Raw genomic sequence first — 24,472 nt, forward strand, 5'->3', positions numbered from 1 at the left:
ATCAGAAGTAATCGATAAAATGAATGTATTTTGTTGTGTATAGAGTGTTGGCATGTAATAAGTCGTTAATTATGAGCACTCTGATCGAGTTTGTATTTTGTAGTCTCTTCTATGTAAATTAAAGTATTTTGTTTTAAACAAAGTTTTTTCTTAAATTCCCGGGGATTTTCTTTAAGTGTCAAGGTTTTAAAAGTCAATGTGACACCTCGGACTCGTATTCGGGTCGGGTACGGGTTGGGGTGTTACATTTTCAATCATTTTTCATCTCCTAAACCTGCTAGCATCATTAAATTAGTGCAAACAACATTAAAATCCACGCAATCTTCATCTTTCAAGGTAATTTTTCTAAACCCACTATTTTATTAATTTTAAACATAGGACTAGTTTTAATTAGTTCTAGGTCAAAATAGATATTGGGCATTGCTTAGATTTTGGTTTAGAACTATAATCTACAACTAATTTCATCAAAAACACAAATTTTGTCAATTTTTTTAAAATTTTCGAAATAAAAAAATCAAATTGATGTGTTTTGATTTAATTATGTTATTATTATGAAAACTATACGTATATTGATTTTTAAACCTTGTTTTCAAACTTAGTTTTCAAAATTACCCATTAGGATTATTTTAGAGAACCTTGAAATATTGCGGGCTCAATTGAGTTTTGGGATTGATTATATTGCATACATGTGTTTAAAATTGCAGGTTACTCTTTCTATTCCGATTCCCCTAAGTCATGTCTCACAAACGCCCTAGGTCATCCTCTAGTCGATCAAACCAACCACCAAACCCACCTCCAAATCCACGTCTTATCCAACAAATTCCTAATCCCAATCCCGATGATCCAAATATGATCATTCTTAATTCATGCTTCAATGAACCGGATCGTAGACAAAATCTCTTCTTTAGGTTTTCTCTATACTTTGAGTTATACAAAATTAGGGAAGAACGAATCTTATCTCTTCAAGCTATGTTAGACATAAATTTTAGATATCTTCCTACCCTACGAGAGTGGAAATTTGATAAACTCTTTGAACTCGAACTAATAGTTTATCATCAACTCGTTCGAATTTTCTCTTCTAATGTCGTTTGCATTCAAAATCGAGCTAAAATTGCAACCATAGGAATTCGATCATATCTTCTAGGAAATTTCTTTTATATTGACTCGGAATACATGGCCAACGCATTAGGATTAGATAATGAAGGCTTTGACAATGAAAAACAAATGGTAGGTTCTCATTATAAAAGAAGGGATAGTGCGAGTGTATTAGATCTCCATGAACGTTTCCTTCATTTAATGATCTCTTGGTGGTTTCAACCATCCGGAGGTAGATACTTCACTCTTCGAGCCTTGGATCTTTGGTGGATACATTGTATCCAAAATAATCTTAAAATAAACATACCCCATATTATCTTTATCAAAATCGTAAACCTTGTTCCTAATAAGAAACTTTGTTCATCTCTAGTTTACGGTTGTATTCTGAGTAATCTTTTTTCTAAAGCTGAGCTTAGGGTTGACCTTGATGCCTCTTTTCCTCTAAAAAATCAAATCAATCTCTTATCCTTAACTAAATCGGGATGGAAGATAAATGAAGATATTGGTCAATGGGTTCGTACCAGTGAGCAAACTCCGGGAGCTAGTTCTTCACGAGCTCCACCGGCACAGGCTGAGGATGATGATCTTGAACTTAAACAGCTGATGCAAGATATTGATGACGTTCCCAACGATGAGCCGGAGCAGCACGAGGAACAAGCACAACAAGAAGATCAAGTGCCTCCATACTTTCGATCATTTATGGAGAATCTTGATATGAGGTTTGCATCCATAGAATCACATCTGACTGCTAACAACGAAACGATGAATCATTGTTTCGACTATTTGGACGAAAGGGTCGATGCACTTTCATGTGATGTGGCCAACATTTGGACCCATTTATCTCCTACTGATCCATCGATGGACGATTAGGCCTTGTTTCTTGCTTAGCTTTATTAGATACAACTTCAAACTTATTGCTTTAACATTTTGATGCTTATGGATGTTTGAATTTGTGAATTTTTAAATTTGTTTTAGATATTTAAACTTATTTGGTTTGGCTTAAATTTCATTTTGTGCATCATTTACATCATTTTAGATATATGACCAATTTTGCCATTTTACATTATTTTTGAATATTGAATTATAAAACTAATGCTAACGTCTTCTCTTGATTGTGATCTTAGCAGCTTACGCTATATTTAATCAATTGGCTATGTTTTTCAAAATTCTTCTTTATAAACATTTTATTGAGTCTTTTTTATTTAACAAAAAGGGGGAGAAGATTAAGATGTATTACAGTAAGGGGGAGTAATTTTAAAATTGATTTCAAAAATAAAATTTTCATATAAAATCTTAAATTTACTCAAATGTGTTATTATATCAAAAAGGGGGAGATTGTTGAAAACATTTTGAAGTTTCGATATAACAAAGTAAGTTAAATAAATTTTAAGATTTTACAAATGATTTTCTAAGTATATTCGATACAATTATTTGAATATCAAAATATTACCCCAAGTCTTTCAAAGTTTAATTTCAATCCTTACTAAAGTGTAAATTGTGTTTTATACTTAAAATATTTTTGAAACATTTTTCACAAAGTATTTCGAACAAAAAACGAGCCAAAAATCAAATTTGTGAAGGGATGCATCGATGCACACACCATTTCGAATGCATTTTATGCGTCGATGCACTCAGGATTTAATGGAAACATCGAATGCATTTTATGCATCGATGCACAAACCATGCATCGATGCACTCCAGGCTTGTTTGAAACATCGAATGCATTTTATGCATCGATGCACCCTTAGTGCACTGATACACTAAGTGTTTCAACAGTCGAAATATTTGAATTTTACACTTGATGCATCGATGCACCTTAACTATGCATCGATGCACCTTAACTATGCATCGATGCACACACGCTCCCAACTGATTTTATTAATTATTTTCACACACTAACGGCTCTATTAACTCCACTAATGATCCCCAACGTTCAGAAATGACCCAAAGAGTACTTAAACAAGCTTAGAAGCATTGATCAACAACAATTATCAAGAATCAAGAGAGAATCAAAGAGAAAGCATCAAACCTTAAGTTTGAGTATTTTCAAGCCTATTTCATTCAATATTCATCTTTGCTTTCAAGAACACTTATTGTACTCAATTGTATTATTCTTGAGTGTTCTTTCTTTGTTCTAGAATTCACTATAGCAAAACTGTACATTTCCGGCGTTTTTTTTACCTATATCGGTGTTTTTAAGCACCGCAAAAAATACCTGCGACGCTAAGACAAACGCCGCAAAAAGCGCCGCTGCAAATAGCGTCACTAAAGTTCGCGGCGTTTGGTAACAAAAAACGCCGCAATAGGTAACGATATATAGCGGCGTTTTTCCAACAAACGCTGCAATAGGTATTGATATTTAGCGGCGTTTGTCCAACAAACACCGCAATAGGTGTTGATATTTGGCGGCATTTTTCCAACAAACGTCGGAATAGGTGTTGAGATTTAGCAGCATTTTCCAACAAACGCCGAAATAGGTGTTGATATTTAGCGGCGTTTTTCCCACAAACACCGCAAAAGATCTGGTATATAGCGGCGTTTTTTTAAAAAAACACCGCAAAATGTCATATCTATAGCGGCATTTCAAAAAATACAAACGCCGCTAATTACCTCTCTATAGCTAAAAGAAATTGATTTTGCAAATTAAAACTAATTTGTCAAATGTTGTTTTCTACTCTTTTATTACCCAAATTTAACCTGTATCATTTTCCAATAAACTTGACATCCATAACAACAAACTTAAAATCCATAACAAGAAAAATGAAATCCATAATAATAAATCAAAGTTTACATTAACGTAAAATATAATATAGTTCAACATTATTAACTATAATAAATAATAATATCTAAGATATTTTGCTTCTAATCTTACACATTCTTCAAAACTCTTCGTCACAATGAGGCGCTTAAATTCAAAGAGATAAATCCAGTTTATATGGGAAAACAATGATGCAGAGCTAGTATCGTCCTGTCATTTCTTGCACATATATTTTGCTTCATGAGGTCTTACTCCAATTGGCATGCCACTTGAAAAGGCCCCATCCATGGCAATGAAAACCCGATCTCTAGTTTCATATCCAAATAAATCATCAGTTTATATGAAAATCCATTATATCTTACGTTAAAAAAGTTAACAACACATTTCTGCATGGTCAGTCCCAGCAGTCAACAACTCTATGGCATGGGCAACCATCATGATGATAAGCAAAATATAGAGATAGATCTTAATAATTGTGCATAAACATCCAAGCTTGAATTTCATGATAACTTCTAACAGCTTATCGGACCAAACATATTTTAAATCAATAGCACCCAAAAAAAGGCTCCAAAACTGCATTCCTAACAAACAGAAAGATATAAAGATGGAAATATGACAGCTTACCAAGGACCAAATCCTTTCAAGCATTCTGCTAAAACAACCCGAGAACAGACAAAAGCACAATCTAACTTAAAGATAAGGAAGGAAAAGGAGAATTTAACAGAGATTGTAAATTAAAAAAACGTAATAAAATTAACACACTGCATGTGTGCCACGTAATGGGCTATTTATTTATTAGTATGAAATAATTATAATATAATATCTATTTAAAATTTTCTTAATAAAAAACACATAAAATCAAAAAAGCACCGAGCTGAATATATATAAAATATGGTTTATATATCCATACTCTTACTAATGCATTATTTCTACCATGTAACAACAATTGAACGAGGTTGCAAAGTAGTTAAAGCATCCATATTAATAATATAAACTTACACCAATTACTGAATAAACTGCAGTTGATGGCAATTAAGCATAGTCAAAGTTCATGCCATTCATTTCCTTCTAATGCCAAATCATAAACCTTGGAGTGAATAGGATTGTGGCATCGTTCATGCGCTTGATTCCAAGGTAGTTGCATAATCTATAGACTTCTTGATAAAATTGTATGGTGATGCTGCATTCATTACCCTACAACAGCAAATAACAGAGATTTATTCGAGACATCGAGCTTTGATCTATTGTACTTAACCATTATTGCATATGCAATCGATATAGCAATAGTTTTCACGCTACCCTGAAGTCTCTCTCTTAGTTTCTCACAAGGACTATTATATCGCATCCCACATATCTAGCGGTTTTTTTTGGCTTTCTACGACAATGCAATCTAAACATGGTCAACTAGCAGTTTGAAATAGTTTCAAGAACAAAAGTATCTTGCCTACGAACTAACCTTTCCTTGCGCTTCTCCAAAAACCGAGCCAAGGAAGCTTTGCGAGCCTGTGGAACTAGGGGCAAACAATTCAAAGTAAGTTGTAAACAAAATTAGCTAAAAATATGCATGCAAGAACAAAAAAATCTTATAAGAGAATGAGAGAGTGTACTAGAATGCATCATGCCAGTAGCAGCAACAGATCCCACGGTATTCAGAAAAAATTAGCTAAAAATATGCATGCAAGAACGGAAAAATCTTGTAAGAGCATGAGAGAGTGTACTAGAAGGCATCATGCCAGTAGCAGCAACAGATCCCATGGTATTCAGTAATTTCGGAGGCTCAAATTTGCTAATAGGGGTAGATGGAGTTCGGTTTCCCGAGGTTTTGCATATCATCTGATCTTCGGTACTAGTGGAGCCACTCCCGGACTGAGCAGCAACGGCGTGAGGGTTCGATGCACCAGAGTTTAATTGTGTATTTATGATCTGGTTTGCAGGAACACTTTCAACTTGAACTGGCTTCAAAATATGTGTCTGGGCTTGGGGTTTTGGATAAGCCGAACTAGATCCAGCCAAGAACATTATAGCCTGAGCCTGGATAAAGATACAAAAATGATTAAATGAAGTTAACTTTCGAAGCTTTCCACTGACTTAAAGGTCGTTAAAACAAAGTAATTTTGGGAAAGAAAGAAGAGCACCTTCTCAGGTGTAATATCATCAAAGACATTCACTTCACCCCCATAAAAGATCGTCAGTTGAGCAGGTGATCCAGAGGTCTTGATGCTTTTCCTAATTATAAAATAAAAATAAAATTTAGGACCAAGTCTCAATATCTCATTGTCAACAATACTGCTGCAGTAACTGAACTAAAGCATACGAATTTTCAAGTTTACCATGGTTCAACACTTCCACCAACAGAACCAAGTGTGGGAAGAATCGTACGTGGGCTCATGACCGGAATCCCTCCGAGTAATTGTGGTCTCATGCTATTGGCAGGAAAATTTTAACCGGTAGTAGCATAATGATTCTCCATAAACGGTGCATGGTTTGAGGACAAAAACATCTTACCATTATGTTGAACATAAGAAGGTGTCGATGAAAAATAATTCCCTCCTATCCTATAATGGTAGAATGATTTCTGGATAGTAAATACGAAAACAATATCAATTCGATACATCAGAAGCCAATAAAATAAAAAAAGCATTCCAACAAAAAAACATGTAAATTAAGGTGCATCTCTCTCTTCATAGTGAAATGGTGTCTTATTTCTATTTCATCTCACATTGTTTGTTTTCCACTTACAAATTCCTAACAGACTTGATTGAAATGAAAATCAATCAGCCTAATCCACAACAGTGAAAGCAAGGGGATAGTGGCAAACCTGAAGTTCAGTAGCATTCATTGTTGAGGTGGGCATGAACATAGGGGATTCTTTTGGATCATATCCAACCTTTTTAGCTTTATCCCCTTTAGCAAAATTAAAGTTCATCAGCCGTGGAACAGTAGAAACCTTGTTTGAAAAGGGCCATTGTATCCCTGAGCTTTTAGTAAAACCTTAAAATCCCAGATAAAAAAGGAAAATAAAAACACCAGTAAAATTAGATAAATGCATAGCTATAACAGGCACAACTCTTTTTGTTTATAAACAATCACCACTAACTAAATATATCTTCTTGTGCTTTTTTCTTTCACAAACAATTGCTTACATGATTCCAATTCAGTAATAGATTTATAGATAATCATCATAACAAAAGAACCAATCTTTTAAAGAGTTTCCAGGAAAAGAGAAAAAAGAAGAGCACATGCACCTATTTGTTTGTACCCATCAGTGTTAAGCTCTTCCTTAACCATAACCCACGGTTCTTCTGAATTCAAACCCAGGAAATCTCTCTCCATTGTTCTTTGACTCTCTTAATTCAAAATTCAAGCAAAACCCACCTCAAAAATTCAACCAGAAACATACATGAACAAAAATGTTTCAATTCCCATGCAAAAGAAAAACTCAAAGGCTTAAGTGCTTTACTACTGTTGAGAAGAAAAAAAGTAGGAAAGGCAAAGAAAGACAGTTGTTTTATAGCGTTAATCCGCCAAACCTTCACGTCCTTTAAAGAATCATTCATTATGTAATCCCACCTGAACACAACAAATTCAATATTTTTCAGAACAAAAGAAAATAAACTCCAAATATATTTTAATAAAAATGAAAATTTGAAAACTAATTACCAATCAGCATCGTAAGGTGAGGAATTCATTGATATTTTCAACAAGCTGGAGACGGCGTTTTTCTGTTTTGGAGTAGAGCAAAAGGAGAGACCGAACCGTATGCGACCCTCCACCAATGAGCAACACTGACTTCGCCGTCTCCGCCACTGAGCTTCACTTCCACTATTTTTCCTTCTGCATCGTCTTCAACGGAGGAAGGAGCGGCGAAAACCGAGACCCGAAGGTAGTGGCCGCGTGACCATGAGACGGAGAGCCTAGATATTGGAGACTTGAGACAATGACGGAGGGGATACACCGCCGAACCCTGGGTATCTGTACAAATCGGAACTAAAGCACCTCTGCCAGAATCTGACGAGACGCCGGGCATTTCTTTTCGCCACTAAATCAGTGAATGGGTCTGTTAGTCTCGGAGCGTTAGGGTTTTGGGATGGAGTATGCAAATGTTGCATTGTTGAGGAGAGGATTAAAAAATTCTTATTAAAAAGTTTCATTTGTACGGATTAAAAAGTACGAGTATTTAGTGGTGTTTGTGCTTAAAACGCCACTAAAGTACGAGTATCTGGCGGCGTTTATGCTTAAAACGCCACTAAAGTACATTATTTTGAGGCATTTATATAAAAACACCACTATAGTACGAGTATTTAGCGGCGTTTGTATAAAAAACGCCACTAAATCACAAGTCTACAGTGGCGTTTGTTCTAAAAATGCCACTAAATTATAGTCTTTCGCGGCGTTTGTATAAAAACGCCACTAAAGTAAATTATTTAGCGGCGTTTCTGTAAAAATGCCGCTATAGAATGAGTCTATAGCGGCGTTTGTATAAAAAAATGCCGGTAAAGACTCGTACTATAGCGGCGTTTGTACAAAAACGCCACTAAATTAGTCTTTAGCGACGTCTTTATAAAAACGCCGCTATAGTACGAGTCTTTACCGGCGTTTGTTCTAGAAATGCCGCTACAAATGTCGCTATTAACCCATTTTGCTGTAGTGATTGTGCAAACATCTTTCCTTGTGAGGATTTTCTTGTAAGTTTGCAAAATTTGTACTGTTCTCTTTGGGAGAGAGTGTTCTCAAGAATTTGGGGTATAATTCTTGAGGGATTTGTAAGGTTACTCTTTGTCGTCAAAAGAAAGACAAAATAGTGAATTTGTGGAAAATCCTTAGTGTGGATAGCTAAGGTAGTGGACGTAGACTTTGGTTGAGAAAGTCGAACCACTCTAAATCGTTGTGCAAATATTTTTCAATTTTCTGCAAAAGCTTCCACTAAAATTTTAATTGTCAATTCACCCCCCTCTTGGATATATTTGTCGATCGATTAACTCAACACTTTGATATATAAGCTTTTCTATTGAGCCATTGAGAATGAAATGGTCTCTAAATGCAAACGAATGAGAGATGCCCGTGATGGAACGTACTTGCAATTGCAAATAGATGCAACAAATAAGGCTACTCAAAAGAGTCCTTAAGCATATGTATCATATTATGATGCATAAATGAGAAATCATCAAACGGCAGCTTCTAGTATTTCATTTCTTCACAAATAGCACATACTCTGTCAGCAACTTCCAACAGCGTTGCAATTTACAATCAAAATCTACCAAAAATTCAGCTAAATATAGAAGTGTAATGATAGTACAAAACCGTTGAACTAATAGAAAGAATTTCAATACTTCGACATTTTGACCTAGGAGTGGCGACAAAAATATAATTAGAGATAGATTAAAGGGATATATGAAAGCAGTTGTACTTTGAATATTTTAAACTTTTACAATTTTTGTTATATCTTTTTACTAAAAATTTATTTTCGTTCACATAAAATTTTATAAGTTCATATATCATAAAATAAAATCCTGTCTCCCTCCACAAATATACTAAATATACTTATTTTCAATAAATTTAAGTCATTATCTCACCGATGCTTTTGCACATTCTGTCTGTCCTTTGTCCGAATCTACTGGTTCAGCGTAGTGTAAGAAAACTAGAATTGAACTTTACAGTTCTCACTAGCTGTAAAAATATTTTACTCGGCGTGCAAGTTGCTAGCGGAACACACGTGCAGTGCTTTTGGAAGGAAGAAGAGCAGTTATTGGCGCCAGTCTGGCGTATCCTGGAGGAGTCACGGGCCACCGTCCATTGACCGGTTCACCTGGTTCAATGCCACAAGCAAATACAAGCAGTAATTCTTCATCATCTTCCAGCGTGGTACAAGTTCGGGAGGTTAGATCGAAGGTTTGCTATCTATTTTCATCTAAGTTTTGTTGTCTTCTCTAAAAATAGGTTCTTTGTGGTGGCATGTTATTGATTTATTAGTCTATGCTCTGCCCTAGGTCCACCTGGTGCAAATCTATTTATATATCACATACCTCGGGAGTTTGGTGATCAAGAATTGGCTAATGCTTTTCAAGGTTTCGGCAGGGTTTTAAGTGCAAAGGTCTTCGTCGACAAAGCTACGGGGGATAGTAAATGTTTTGGTGAGTGCATTTCATTTTACTTCCCAATCTGATGCTAGTAAAGAGTTGTCTCTCTCTCAAGAATGTTGGAAATAAAACACTCACACAAACAACTTTTATTGAAACTCAAACAAATATTACAAGAGCACTCTCACTCAAAAAACAAGAACTACAACTCACTCTTATAAGACTTTGCTTCTTCACTCACTTAGAAGCTCTTAATTTTTCTTGATGCTTAAAACTAAAATGGGGAGGGGTATTTATACTACTCAAGAACAATCATACACCACACAAATAAACTAATTTAAACCATTAAAGTCTACAAATACCTAACTCTCACCTAACTAAATTGATGTAAGCAATGACATCATTACTTAAATGATGTAAGCAATGACATCTTTACTTAAATGATGTAAGCAATGACATCAATTTAGTTTGGGTTTGTGTTTAGGCTCCCATAATGGATCAAGTTTATGATCCAACACCCCCCCTTAAACCTCGTGACCCCTAGTAGGTTCCGTAATCTTATGAAGTTTTCACTTTTCAGTGGCTTGGTAAAAATATCGGCAACTTGATCTTGTGACTTCACGTATTCAACTTCCACATCGTTTCTTGCAACACACTCCCTTATATAGTGGTAGCGAATGTCGATGTGCTTGCTTCGATCATGGAATACTGGATTCTTTGATAAGGCAATGGTTGATTTGTTGTCGACACAAACCTTGGTAGGCTCTTCTTGTATCAAACCTATCTCCTTCAATAGATTTCTAAGCCAAATTGCATGACAAAACACATGAGGTAGCAGCAACATATTCCGCTTCACAAGTGGACAATGTGACAATCGGTTGTTTCTTTGACATCCATGTGAACGCAATATCTCCCATGAAAAATACGAATCCAGTAGTGCTTCTTTGATTATCTATGTCTCCACCCCAATCACTGTCGCTATATCCAACAAGCTTGTAATAATTAGAAACTGAATAGAACAAGCCAAAGTCAATTGTACCTTTCAGATAGCGAAGAATTCTCTTCGCGGCTTTAAAATGGATGGTTGTTGGAGATTCCATGTAGTGACTAACCAATCCAACTGCATGAAGAATATCGGGTCTCGTGCAAGTTAGATAGCGTAGACTTCCTATCAAACTTTTGAAGAATGTTGGATCTACACTTTCGCCTTCTTCATGTTTGGTTATCTTGATCCCGTATTCTGCCGGTGTGCTTATTGTCTTACAGTTCTCCATCTTGAACTTCTTCAGTATCTCATTTACATAGCTTTCCTGTGAAATGAAAATTCCATCATTTTGTTGCTTAACTTCAATGCCAATGTAGTACGCCATGAGCCCCATGTCTGTCATCTCGAATTCTTTCATCATCACATCCTTGAATTCATTAAACATGCTTGGGTTACTTCCAGTGAAGATCAAATCGTCCACGTAGAGGCACACGATCAAAATATCTCCATCTTTGATCTTGATATATAGAGCATGCTCGTAGGGACATTTGTTGAAGACATTCTCTTGAAAGTACTTGTCGATTCGGATATTCCATGCCCTTGGTGCTTGTTTTAGCCCGTAAAGAGTCTTCTTCAACTTCAACACCTTGTCTTCGTTCCCTTTGACTTCATAACCTGGTGGTTGCTGAATGTAAACTTCCACTTCAAGAACTCCATTTAGGAAGGTGAACTTTACATCCATCTGTTGTATCTTCCACTTGTTTTGAGCTGCCAAAGAAATGATTAGTCTGATAGTCTCCAATCGAGCAACATGATCAAATACCTCATCATAGTCAATTCCATCCTTTTGACTATAGCCTTTAGCAACTAGCCTCGCCTTGTGCCTTTCAATATCTCCTTTGGCGTTTTGCTTTGTTTTGTACACCCATTTGACACCTATACTATGTTATGTCCCTTGGGAAGTGAGTGTAAGTTCCCATGTGTCATTCTTATCGATGGCCTTGATTTCTTCATCCATCGCATCTCTCCATTCTTTTCTTGTACCGCTTCTTGAAAGCTCACTGGTTCACAATCGGCAAACAGACAAAATAATGTAAGATTATCTTGTCGTTCAGTTACCTCATAGAGATCTCTAAGGCTTCTTGTGCATTGCACAACTCTTTCACTTTGACTCCCACTTGACGATGATGAAGGTGATGAGTCTCCTTGAGTGGTTGATGTTGGTGAAGTGGGTGGAGTTGCAAGCTCCTGTTGAGATTCATCTAGTTGCTCCCTCATTGTCTGCTCATCTTCTTCAAACTGAGGAAAGAAATTGAAGTCATCTGTATGAGAGTTAAAATCCCATTCTCCTTCTTCGTTGAAGACCACATCTCGACTAATCACAAACTTCTTATTGTCTGGATTGTACAACTTGTAGCCCTTCGAATTAGCATCATAGCCGATGAAGATAAAACTCTCGCTTTTATCATCAAGCTTCGTTCTTCTCTCGTCTGGTACGTGAACATGGGCTATACTTCCAAAGGTTCTCAAGTGAGAAATGCCAGGCTTTCTTCCACTCCATGCCTCTTGTGGTGTCTTTCCCCATACACTTCTTGTTGGAGATCGATTTGACAAGTAAACTGCACACGATACTGCTTCCGCCCAAAATTCTTTGGGTAGTTTCTTGCTTTTGAGCATGCTTCGTGCCATGTCGAGGATTGTTCTATTCTTTCTTTCTGTCACACCATTTTGCTGGGGGATCTAGGAACTGTCATTGGTCGACGAATTTCATTTGCTTCACAAAACTCTTGAAACTCCTTGGAAGTAAATTCTCCACCTCGGTCGGATCTCATGGCTTTGATCTTTCTACCGCTTTCTCTTTCCACTGCTGCTTTGAACTTCTTGAAGACTTCGAAAACTTCTTACTTCTGTTTCAAGAAATATACCCATGTTTTTCTTGAAAAATCATCAATAAAGAGAATAAAATAGTTACTGTTACTGAGATAGCTCGGCTTAATCGGTCCACACACATCGGTATGGATGAGCTCGAGTGGCTTCTTGGCTCTTGTCTCTGACTCCTTTGGAAAGCTTTTCCTGAATTGTTTCCTAGCTAGACATCCTTCACAAAGCTTATCAGGATGGTTGATGCGAGGTAGTCCCTTCACCATCTCCTTCTTAGATAGCAGCTCTAGACCTCCAAAATTGAGATGCCCAAATCGAAGATGCCAAAGCCATGATGCATCTTTATAGCAAGCTTTCATGCACTTTGCAACATCATTTTGTATGTTGATCAAGAACATTCTATTCTTTGACATCGACACTTTAGCAATGGAGTTATTCTTATCATCTTTTATAGAAAGATTATAATTATTCATATGAATATCATAACCTTTCTCTACCAGTTGCCCTAAACTTAAGATGTTACTTTTCATATTGGGCACATAGTAGACATTTGAAATAAATTAATGTCTCCCATCTTTCAAACGGATAAGAATGTTACCTCTCCCTTTCACTGCTATTGTGGAATCATCTCCAAACGAAACATTTCCGCTTACTGACTCGTCTAGCTCCACAAACATGTCTTTCCTTCCACACATGTGATTGCTTGCACCGCTGTCAAGATACCAGGAATTTGCTTGGCCACCATCAGTTTCCTTTCGTGCTAGAAGAAGAGTTTCTTTGCCATCTGTCTTTTCCTCCACGTAATTGGCCTTCTCCTCAATTTTGTTGTTGGGAGTTCTACATTCTGAAGCATAATGCCCAAATTTTTGACAATTATAACATCGGATTTGAGATTTGTCATACTTTGAGTTTGGATTAATTCTTCCACGGCCTCGTGTTGAGCTTTCTCCTTTCTCATAGTTGTTGTTGGAATTGTTATTGTCTTAATTCCAGCCTCGTCCACGACCTCGACTTCCACCTCGTCCATGGCCTCTACCTCTGCCTTGGCCACGTTGGTTTCTATCATTGCGTTGGCTCTCATGCATATCCTTGAGTTGCAGCTTGAGGAGTTGCTCAGTAAACTCATGCTTCTTCTTATGCTTCTCTTCGTATGCTTACAATAATCCTTGGAGCTGCTCGATCTTCATTTCTTCCAAGTCTTTAGTTTCTTCAATCGTCACGACGATGTGTTCAAATTTGGGATCCAACGAACGGAGTATCTTCTCTATTATCCTCACATCTTCTAACTTTTCACCATTTCTTTTTAATTGATTAGAAACAGCTACTACTCTTGAGAAATAATCTGAAATAGACTCAGATGCTTTCATGTGTAAGGATTCGAATTCACCTCTTAATGTTTGGAGACGAACCTTCTTCACTTGCTCGGATCCTTTGTAAGAGGTTTGCAGCTTCTCTCATGCTTCCTTGCTAGAGCTTGCACTTGAAATCTTTTCAAAACCATAATCATCTAATGCTTGGTAGATGAGGTAGAGAGCCTTCTTGTCTCTATTTCTTGAATCCTTCAAAGTTGTCTTTTGATCTGGTGTAAGAGTAACAAAAACATCATCATCCATAATCTCATTATAGCCTTTCTCTATGATATCTCACACATCTTGTGATCCAAGAAGTGCCTTCATTTTGATACTCCAATTGTCGTAGTTGTTGTTGTTGAGTGTCGGAACTTGGAATGGTGCCATACCATTTGCCATATCTCTCAATATAATGAGATTTTGTAAAAATCCGATTGCACGAATGAATCCGGAACGCCGAAAAACCCTTGGGAGGGACTTGGAAAACTCGGTCAAGGGCTCCAACTCGGCTGACTCGGCTAAATTTGGTGAGTCAACTCGATTTTTTGGCAGCAGTCTTCCGGCGATGCGTGGCGGTGCGTCAGAACTCAGATTGAGAAAATTCTGGTGGCGTCGGATTCCTCTTGTCGAGACCTTCGATCTTTCCAACTCGCTCTGATGCTACTTTGTTGGAAATAAAAAACTCACACAAATAACTTTTATTGAAACTCAAACAAATATTATAAGAGCACTCTCACTCAAAAACAAGAACTACAACTCACTCTTATAAGACTTTGCTTCTTCACTCACTCAGAAGCTCTTAACTTTTCTTGATGCTTAAAACTAAAATGGGGAGGGGTATTTATACTACTCAAGAACAATCATACACCACACAAATAAACTAATTTAAACCATTAAAGTCTACAAATACATAATTCTCACCTAACTAAATTGATGTAAGCAATGATATCATTACTTAAACGATGTAAGCAATGACATCTTTACTTAAATGATGTAAGCAATGACATCAATTTAGTTTGAGTTTGTGTTTAGGCTCCCATAATGGAATCAAGTTTATGATCCAACAAAGAACCCCATCTTTGCAGGATTCGTAAGTTACGACTCTCCGGCAGCCGCTCAAAAATGCGATAAACACGGTGAACGTATGCCAATTAGGTGGCAATAAACTGAAGGTCCAGCTTAAGAGGGACAACAAACAGAAAATACCTTATTGACGCAGAGCCGAGTCATGGAATAAAGCCGATAATATGTCCATACGCATGGCCGCAAGGGACTCGGATTTATCGACCGACTGCCAGCATCATCACTTTGGGTTAAGGATAACCTGTGGTTATAGGTTTCAACCCATCCTTGTAATTGATTCATGGGATCAAAATCCCAGAAACTAATTCATGGCGCAACCGTGCCTTGCACCATTTGTACCGCATGTATCATAAAATTCCATTTTAAGCACTAATTATTAATTTATTGATTTTTCCTTGAGATTTATCTGTTCATAGTATAATTTTTTGGGGACATTCCATGATCCCTAAATGTACTGTTTACAATTTGTTTTCAGCCATTCAATTATTTTTCTCGTCAATATTTATATGTATACCTTAGGATTTGTATTTTTCTGACGAAAGGTGAATTATATTGTATGTCGTGATGTGTGTCACGAGTCATTATTATTTTTCTTTAATATATACATTTCTTTAAGTTTATTCTTCAAGTCACATTCATTGATTTTATGTCCATGTCCGGATGGTTTTCAAAATCCATTTGAGCATTTATTATTAAAAGTATTTATATATTAAAAAGAGTTAATTGCATCATATATTCCTAAACTATGATTCTCATTTTAAATTGGACTCTAAACTTTTGAATATTTGAAACTATGCTTTCATTTTAAATTAGTCCCCAGACTTTTGAACATGCCAAATTCATCCCCAAACGATAACCCTCATTCTATATTGATCCCCAAACTTTTAAATATTCTAATTTCAGCTCTGAAGCTTTGAATGATTTAAGGGGATATTATTGGAATGTTTAAAAGTTTGGGGGATTAATTTAGAATAAGGATCATAGTTTGAAGATGAGTTTTGAATCTTCAATATTTTGGGGACCAATTTAGAATTGGAATCATAATTTAGGAATCCAATTAACATATTCAAAAGTTTAGGGATGTATATTAGTTCAGCGTCAACCGTACTTAAAAATCACAGCTTTCATACAATGAAAGCTGAAGCCAAGGCTGGTCGATGTTACAACAGTTTCGAGGTCCTAAATAAGCATACAAAAAAAACACCAAGATCAGTTTTGCTTTCAGGTTCAGCCCTTGCTGAACCACACAAAAGTCGATGCTCAACCAAAGCCTACTTTGTCAATTTACAAGAAGAGAGACAACCCAAAATGTGCAAGTGTTGCTCTAAATAATCTGAGGGCCCAATCATCAGTCAGTCGGCAGTAGACATAGACGACGCGTCCGATGTCGTAGACTCATCATCGAGTTTGTCTATCTTATCCCCGTCGCCAGTGTTCTTCTCCCCATTACTATGTGTAAAGGAAACACCCGATCCCGTGTAACTTCTTGGACTTGCGTGGTCTCTCTGCGACTCCTCCGCAGTTTCCTCCAAGAAACTATGCGTGACATTCTCGTTTGCATCCGGTTGACTTGAGACACACTCCTCTATTTCACACAATGACTCGACATCAGCATCTTCATCTCCGCTGCAGTTATTGTGAAAGCCATTATCATAATCAGATGTCGGTCCTCTCAGTTCACAACTCGTATCCGTCTCACGCTGACTATCAAACTCCTCATCTGTAGGGCCATTGCAAGAATGAGCTGACATCGGCGAATACCCTCCCATTGCCATCTCTTCACGTTTCCGTAGCGTTTTGATGATCAATGTCTTGAGCAAGTTCATCACTTGAACAGCATGCATCAGAGCCGTCAATGGATCAGACATCTGCTCAATAGAAAACCAGAGTTGAATGCATCTCTACCGGAACTAACACATCATAAAATTCTTACAAATTTGAGGAAAGTAGTGCCTTCATACCTGAGTCATATTCGGAGCAAAAACCATAGCAATGTTCCTCGCATTCATTTTGTTCGATTCCTCTTCCTCGACGACGTCCGCCATAAGACCAACAGCCCAATCGAGCAGTGCAGCTTCAGTAGGCTTTAACTGCTTCACTAGGTGGACGGATTCTTCTTCGGTATTGCATTTGAGAACCTCTTCGGGGGAAAGTCCATCGAGAACCCCCGAAGGAAGCTCTCGGAACCAGGCTTTTATAAGGCCTGCAAGACAGTGGACGTCAATATTATCAGGCACGATGCCCTTGTTCAGTTGATCTCTTACATGCTCCTCTTGGCCGTTATCCGGATTTATCCGGAAAATCCCCTCTGCCTACAAAACAGATCACCGGAGAATAAGATATATCGGATACACTATGATGTTAACCGGATTCGGCAGATCATGTACATATCAAAATTAAAACCTTTAATCCTCCTTGCAAATAAAGCCGCTCCTGCATCAGCAACAGTATAGTGGGGACGCTGTTCCCATTGGAATCGAAGGAACATTGCATTGATTCCGCTGAGACCCCAAAAACACTAGCACTGTAATACAAAAGACGTGCAATTAAGGACCACATTGTATAAATCAAAGAAGATGATAAACAGGAAATTTGTATCAGTTCAACAAAAAGGACAGAATCCAATGCGCATATAGTAAAATGACACTATCAGAGGAAAATTCCTACAAAAATCCAAATATCTTGGCAATAAGATTTTGGAAATAAAACAGTGAAAAACATAATGTTATTTTCTTCAGAAAATAATATCATTTACAGCCAAAAGAGCTCCGGTTAGAACTCTAAAGTTCCATTTTTTACCGCTTTGCAATGGAAAATTTGAAGAAAATAAAAGCTTTCTAGTTTTCTGGGTTATAGTTCTCCAGAGCTTAAATCTTTCAAAAATCTCTTAAAAGACCTTCATTTCGGCTATAATGAAGCAAAAAAAATCATTTTTTAACTAAAAATCTACTCATCTACTCTACTAGATCTAAACTGCACAATAACACAAACATTTCAACTTAAACAATTTAAAAGGAGGACCAAAACGCACCAGAAATCTTTGACCCAAAAAAGAAAAAAAAGAAGAAGAAGAAGAAGAAAAGGGAATTAACCTGGCACTTGGAACCCGACTCGGGATTTCAACTTGGAACTCAACGGGAAGGCCCAAGAAGCCATTGAAACGATCGAAGGTAACATGGGTGACGTGTCTTACGTTGGTTGGCCAGCCGATTTCCATATGATGAACGGTGGTGGAAGACATTACATCCTCTTGTCTATCGACGCGACAAGGCACCATAGATTTCCTCAAAGCAGCCAAGAGCAACGCCAGAACAGATATCTGATTCTGCTGCTCTTCCTCGCAGCTCTTGACTGCTCCTTTAGCTCCTCCCTTCCCGCCGCCACAGACACCCCCTTTGGTCACCATTACTAGACCGGTCATTTAAAGTATCGCCGTTGGTTTCTCTCTCTTGGAATGTCACGATTCTTTAAATTTTGTGTGGGAGTTCTCTTCTTATGTTGCACTTGCATTCAAGAGAGTTTAGCCTTTGCAAATATTATTATTTTGAAGTCTCTCTTTCTTCTTTTTTTTCCTGCTAGCTAACGGACACTTGTTTTTCAAAATTCCATCCTTCTTTTTAACTTTATATTGTGAAATTTCTTATCTACATTCTTTTTGAAATAATATTACGAGAATGCCATCTATTCAAATCAGTCGATTTATCGTACCCCATTAATATATGTGTTGAGGGTCAATTAATCATTAATTAAAATATAATTATATTTTAATTGGTGAAGAACTGGACGAATAATGATATCCAATTTTTTTATCTTATTTTATAGGGTAAATTGCGTATTTAATAACTAAAGTATTACTTTTTGATATACTTTAGTCTCTAAACTTTCATTTTTTTCAAAATCATACCTAATGTTCGGGTTTTCATTTTATTTTAATACCCCTTCGTTAGAAACTTAACGTATTTAATATATAAACTATCAATTTTTATCCGTTTTAGTATCTAAATTTTTAATGTTTTCAAAATTTAACATTAAATTTCAAACATGATATTAAATGAAACAAAAATTAAAGTTTTTAACAGCGAAACACTAAAACAAAATAAAAATTAAACTTTATTTATGATTTTGAAAAAATTGAAAGTTTAGATATTAAAATGAATCAAAATCGATCGTTTAGGTATTAAATGCAAAATTTATCCTATTTTTTATATTCAGTTTGATTAATCTAAAATAAGTACAAGACAATATCTATTAAAAAATAACTCAACCAGTTGATATTAAACACTTACACCTTTAATATTTTTTATGCTCAAACTTAAAACTTATACCTCTAATATTTCTAGTGTTTAAATTTAATACTTTAATAAATAACAATAATTTTTTTATTATCAAAATTGTAATGCAATTGCTTGTGTGTGTATATAAGCTATAACAGAAATTCAAATGCATATTGAACAGGCTACATTTAAGCAATAGCATCATTCATACTAAGCTGCCGTAATATCGATTCAAGATTATCCTTTGTTTTCTCAATTCATAGGAAAACATAAACGACATAACAATCGCATTTAAGGTCAAATTATAAAAGAGTTGTTCAATTGTGGCACAACTTCATCAGTCAAAGCCTATAAAGGACTGACCACCACAATCCGAGAGGCCCGTCACACCGAAAATGAGTTTCATAAGATTCTAGATCAAGGGCTTCTCAATAGCATCCTACATTTCACAAATGGAAACAGAAGATGCAGATGCAGAAGTAGATTCAACCAAAAAGGGTGCAAAATATCATTAATTTTACAAGGTAACAAAAGTACCTTGAGTTGTTGTATTTGGGATTTCAATTGGCTTCCTTCGTTTGTTGTGACAGAACAGGAAATTACAGGTCTTGTGACCCCACATGCTCGTCCAAGTGCTTGCTTTGAAGGAACAAATACATAGGGGACATTATGCAAAAAATCAAATACAAAGTAAACTATTGTGCTCAAAATCTAGGTAATGAATCAAGGTGTTGTAGCTAAGATTTTGCTTCTATGATGAACTACTTTAAATTGAGAAGTCAAGATGATGTGTTATAGGAATGCTTCCAAGCTCAAAAGTGGGAAACAATTTACATTAAACAAAGTGTATAACATTAAGTCAAAGATGCTTCAAATTCACAGCTAGTGAGTACACCATTGATTTGAAGCAATAAAATCAGACACCCCAGAAAACAATTAGTCACACCCTAAACCCAAAGCTAAATATTACAGCAGTGATACGACTAATTAAAACGTTAAAGTTGGGGAACATAACAGCACATACACAACCATAAGCACATCGACAACAAATACATATACCACTCATAAGTACTAAACAAAAGAGGAGAAAACTCCAAAACTGCTGAAGATCATGTCTTCATATAGTCACCCAACTTGTAAATTACAGTTGAGTTTGGCAACTAGAAGCAAGTTTGCAGCTTGATATGGTAGTTTTCCCACATTATTATGTGAGGTACACAGTTCAAATAGTACAGGCAAAGCATAAACTTATATTATATCCCATTCAATCAAGCAATTTTAACCTGCCTAACTTTGCATCCACATAAATTTTAAAACAACTAAAATACCACTTAGCAATAACTTTTCCTAGTGTAAACCCACATATTAAACAATAATTAAGCAATCAAAAAGTCTATACCAGAAAAAACAAAAACAAAAATATGCATATTCCATAGAACAATTACTTTATCTTCAGCAAGCAAAGGAAGGTGGAGCAGAATCTGAAGGGGCTCAGTATTCGCAGCCATCACAACGAACTCCGAGATACCTCTGTTCAGGGTCTTGGTAGTTGAATCCCAAACAAATCTAATTAAAGAAGAAAAAGAAATGAAGAAGAAGATCAGGAGAAAGAAAACACATATCAGAAACGATAACAATAATTACAATAAACGAAAAAAATGGATTATCAAACTCGATCACATTAGAGCTTGAGCAGCTCAGGCTATTAAGTGAGCCAGATTTTAGTGACTATAACCATTTTTCTCTTGGAGAAAACTAAACCATAATCACAGATCAAAACCAAAGTGTTTTCCTTCTTCTCACATTAGAGCGTAGTTTGGAGGCCAACAAATTAAACATTTACCACAATTTTATCAAAGTGAAAATCATATACATCCTCCAAGCATATGCATTAGAACTATACCATAATCACAGATCAAAACCAAAGTGTTCAATTATTTTATCTTTGCATAAAACACATATTCGAGATTCAAGCACAGATGCACTCTAAGAGTATTAAACTAAAACTGTTGATAAAGGTATGAATAACAGAAAAAAGTCTCGGCACATCCAAAGCAAATTCATTACAGAAGCAATAAGAAGAAACAGAACATTTGACAAAGAGACACGAAGACATAACCAAGATCGATAACAAACAAGAGATTTTACCGATTTAAACCGCAATCAGATTCGGATACTAGTACAAAGGTATTAGTTACCTATTTTTAACCTCGAAACTACGCATTGGGAGATGGATATAAGGAATAACAGCTGCTTGTGGAGATTTCCATTTTGCATTCCTTCTGAAACAAAGCAAACAAATAAGATGTTGAGCGGATTATGGAATATGCAAATAGAGACTAACCTTGCTTCTGGTTAAAACTCAGAAAAAAAATCAAGCAAATACAAAGACATAAACAGCCAAATAGGTCATTTCAAACCTAGTTCTTCGAAGCATTAACGAGATTCCAGTTAATACCCAAATCAGCCAACAAAATGGTTAAAACAAATTGGTTAAAAAAAGAATATGTTATCGTAAATAGAGCGTCAAAACCTCCTGTAATTATCGCAGAGATTGGGACGGAGAAACTTGGGCGTAGATTCCCTCAAGCATACGCAATAGCTCTTCAAAATAGCCATCTTTCAACCAAATCAACAACTAAACAGTCTCCGATTCAACCCAGCCCGAACCGATATTCTGGATAACTCTAGAACTTGGCTTCACTAAAATGATTTTCACTTTGATTTTCACTTTGACCATTACCATTTGTTGGCCTCCAGATTTTCACATGAGCTTAAAAAAAATAAGAGAGAACCATAACCATTTTTCTCTTGGAGAAAACTGAGGAAAACAATCTGAGAAGAAGAGACAGGGCCAAACTATGCTCGGTCATAACCAAGAAGGAGAAGGGTGAGACAAAGAACCGGGAATAAGCAAATACCTAACAGAGAAGGGTATAACATTCCTGGGAAAGTAAGAAAAAAAATCACTGTTGGTAATTATTATTTCCCTGCACTTGGGTATGTTTACCCGGAAAAAAAATTACCAACAGGAATTAAACATGACCTGAATCAAACAAAGCCTTAATATTAATTTTTTTAAATTTTTTTAATTAATACAAATATCACCTCTAATATTACATATAATTGATGCTCTTTATTATAGAAAAAATTAATATTATAAGAGGTTTTTGTACAACTCTTAAATTTTTGTTCTGGGTCCGCCTCTGTATAATTTGAGATTATCAGTTATTTGGTATGATTTAGTTAATATTTAAATTAAAGAGATTCGATTTTAAATTTAATTTGAATTTTTTATTAAGTTAATGTGATTACAAAATATGTATATTCTAAATATTCTCAAGTATTTATTGATAATAAACGTTTAATTACTTTTGGTGCAATTGCTAGTGTTTAAACCCGAGATATCTAGGAATAACAACAATTTATTTAACCACTAAGATAATTTATACGTGTATAACTTAAATTTCTAACATTTAAAAAAATATTTAATATCTTATTCAAAAAGCTTACGAATAATTTTAAAATAATATACTAAAAATTTAAATTAATAATAATACTAAAATTTATATTTTATATTTTTTAAAATATAATATAAAGTTTTCATATTTTCAAATCTCAAATTTGAGTTCGAATTTTAATCAAATTTAAATTAGAATTTTAATTGATTTAGGTTTAAGAATATTTTGAAATTAAATTTTTTAAAGTGAGTTCAAATTTTAATTTTTAATTTAAAATTTGGGTGAAATTTAATATTTTTAAATTTTCTGAATCAAATTATACTCAAACTTAATCCAGTTCGTTTACGACTGTATTGATCTGACACCGCCAAAGATGGTAAAATTTTCGGGAGACAAGACAAGAGATCATAAGATGGGTCCCATCTCCTCCCACGTCCATTTTAGGACAAACCCCTCCCTCCCTCTCTCCAACAAGATTCTACTCATTCGAATTTCAAATCTTCCTATTCATCAATTCAATAGTCACCGTCTATCACCCTTCATTTTTAAAACTATTACCAAAGTATTTAATATATAAATTATCGGTTTTATCTGTTTTAATTTTTAAACTTTTAATATTTTTTTAAAATCATATATAACATTTAATTTTTATTTTATTTTAATATTTTGTTATTAAAAATTACCTAAATTATTAATGTTGGTCTGTTTTAGTACATATACTTTCAATTTTTTTTAAAAAAAATTAACATTAAGTTTTTAACGGGTGTATTAAAATGAAACAAAAACTAAATATTAAATATGATTTAAAAAAAATGAAATTTGAAATACTAAAACGGATCAAAATTAATAGTTTAAGAACTAAATGCATAGTTTATCCAATTATATTCCTAATACGAAATAATTATAAGTTGATGGAATGAGTAGAGCAGGTGTGGGCATCCCCTAGAATTTTAAAATTGTTTTATGTTTTAGATCTTTTATATATTTTTTCTATTAAAAATATATTTTCATCTTTCTGAAATTTTATAAATTCGTCTATCATTAAGATTTTAGAATTTCATCTTCTAATATAAAATTTTACGTCTATCCCTACTAATAAATCAATTTATATTCAAAATCCTTTTAACTAATTAGTAATGTAACATAATCAACAGTAATAAATGTAACTATTGCGCAAACTTTTCAGGGACAGATTATAATTTATATTCAAAATCCTTTTAACTAATTAGTAATGTAACATAATCAACAGACTTACTTTCACTTAATAAAAGATTAATGAATGTATAAGAGTTTAATATTCCCACTAAATCATGATAGAGGCATTTCTAAGTGCAGGATTTTGATTTAACTTAAAATTAAATTTAATTTGATACTTTAATGAGTTGAATCGAATAAAATTTAGTTCGACTTGATAAATTACAAGCAATTCAATATTTTGTATACCTTAAAAGTTATTTAATTAAAAAATTAATTAATATTAATTTATTAATAGATAATAAAAATATTATA

General features: G+C 35.1%; 2 protein-coding genes and 1 pseudogene across 2 annotated transcripts; all 3 read right to left on the reverse strand.

The window, feature by feature from the left end:
* Window positions 1-4,890: 4,890 nt before the first annotated feature.
* LOC120133088 lies at window positions 4,891-7,278 on the reverse strand (annotated as a pseudogene).
* A 9,089-nt stretch (window positions 7,279-16,367) lies between these two features.
* On the reverse strand, window positions 16,368-18,664 carry LOC120133148 (rho GTPase-activating protein 2-like). Its single transcript, XM_039149799.1, has 4 exons — window positions 18,321-18,664; window positions 17,632-17,752; window positions 17,190-17,540; window positions 16,368-17,096 (listed from the first exon to the last, which is right to left on the reverse strand). Exons 1-4 carry the CDS (start codon window positions 18,647-18,649, stop codon window positions 16,581-16,583), a joined length of 1,317 nt encoding a protein of 438 aa, XP_039005730.1. The 5' UTR covers window positions 18,650-18,664; the 3' UTR covers window positions 16,368-16,580.
* Window positions 18,665-19,714: 1,050 nt separating this feature from the next.
* On the reverse strand, window positions 19,715-22,416 carry LOC120133109 (NHP2-like protein 1 homolog). The gene is made up of 5 exons (XM_039149760.1): window positions 22,036-22,416; window positions 21,701-21,784; window positions 20,948-21,068; window positions 20,040-20,141; window positions 19,715-19,941 (listed from the first exon to the last, which is right to left on the reverse strand). Exons 1-5 carry the CDS (start codon window positions 22,119-22,121, stop codon window positions 19,915-19,917), a joined length of 420 nt encoding a protein of 139 aa, XP_039005691.1. The 5' UTR covers window positions 22,122-22,416; the 3' UTR covers window positions 19,715-19,914.
* Window positions 22,417-24,472: the final 2,056 nt, after the last annotated feature.

The sequence above is a fragment of the Hibiscus syriacus genome, unplaced genomic scaffold (genome assembly GCF_006381635.1).
Source record: "Hibiscus syriacus cultivar Baekdansim isolate YM2019G1 unplaced genomic scaffold, ASM638163v2 tig00110577_pilon, whole genome shotgun sequence".
NCBI lineage: Eukaryota > Viridiplantae > Streptophyta > Magnoliopsida > Malvales > Malvaceae > Hibiscus > Hibiscus syriacus.

Coding starts and splice junctions, on each gene's coding strand:
- LOC120133148 (XM_039149799.1), bottom strand. CDS start 18,649: ATGACCGGTCTAGTAATGGTGACCAAAGGGGGTGTCTGTGGCGGCGGG. Junction 17,541..17,631: donor ATTTGCAAGGAGGATTAAAG/GTTTTAATTTTG, acceptor TCTGTTTTGTAG/GCAGAGGGGATTTTCCGGAT. Junction 17,097..17,189: donor TTGCTCCGAATATGACTCAG/GTATGAAGGCAC, acceptor TCTATTGAGCAG/ATGTCTGATCCATTGACGGC.
- LOC120133109 (XM_039149760.1), bottom strand. CDS start 22,121: ATGGCTATTTTGAAGAGCTATTGCGTATGCTTGAGGGAATCTACGCCC. Junction 21,069..21,700: donor AGTTTCGAGGTTAAAAATAG/GTAACTAATACC, acceptor TTCTTTAATTAG/ATTTGTTTGGGATTCAACTA. Junction 19,942..20,039: donor CCCAAATACAACAACTCAAG/GTACTTTTGTTA, acceptor TGTGAAATGTAG/GATGCTATTGAGAAGCCCTT.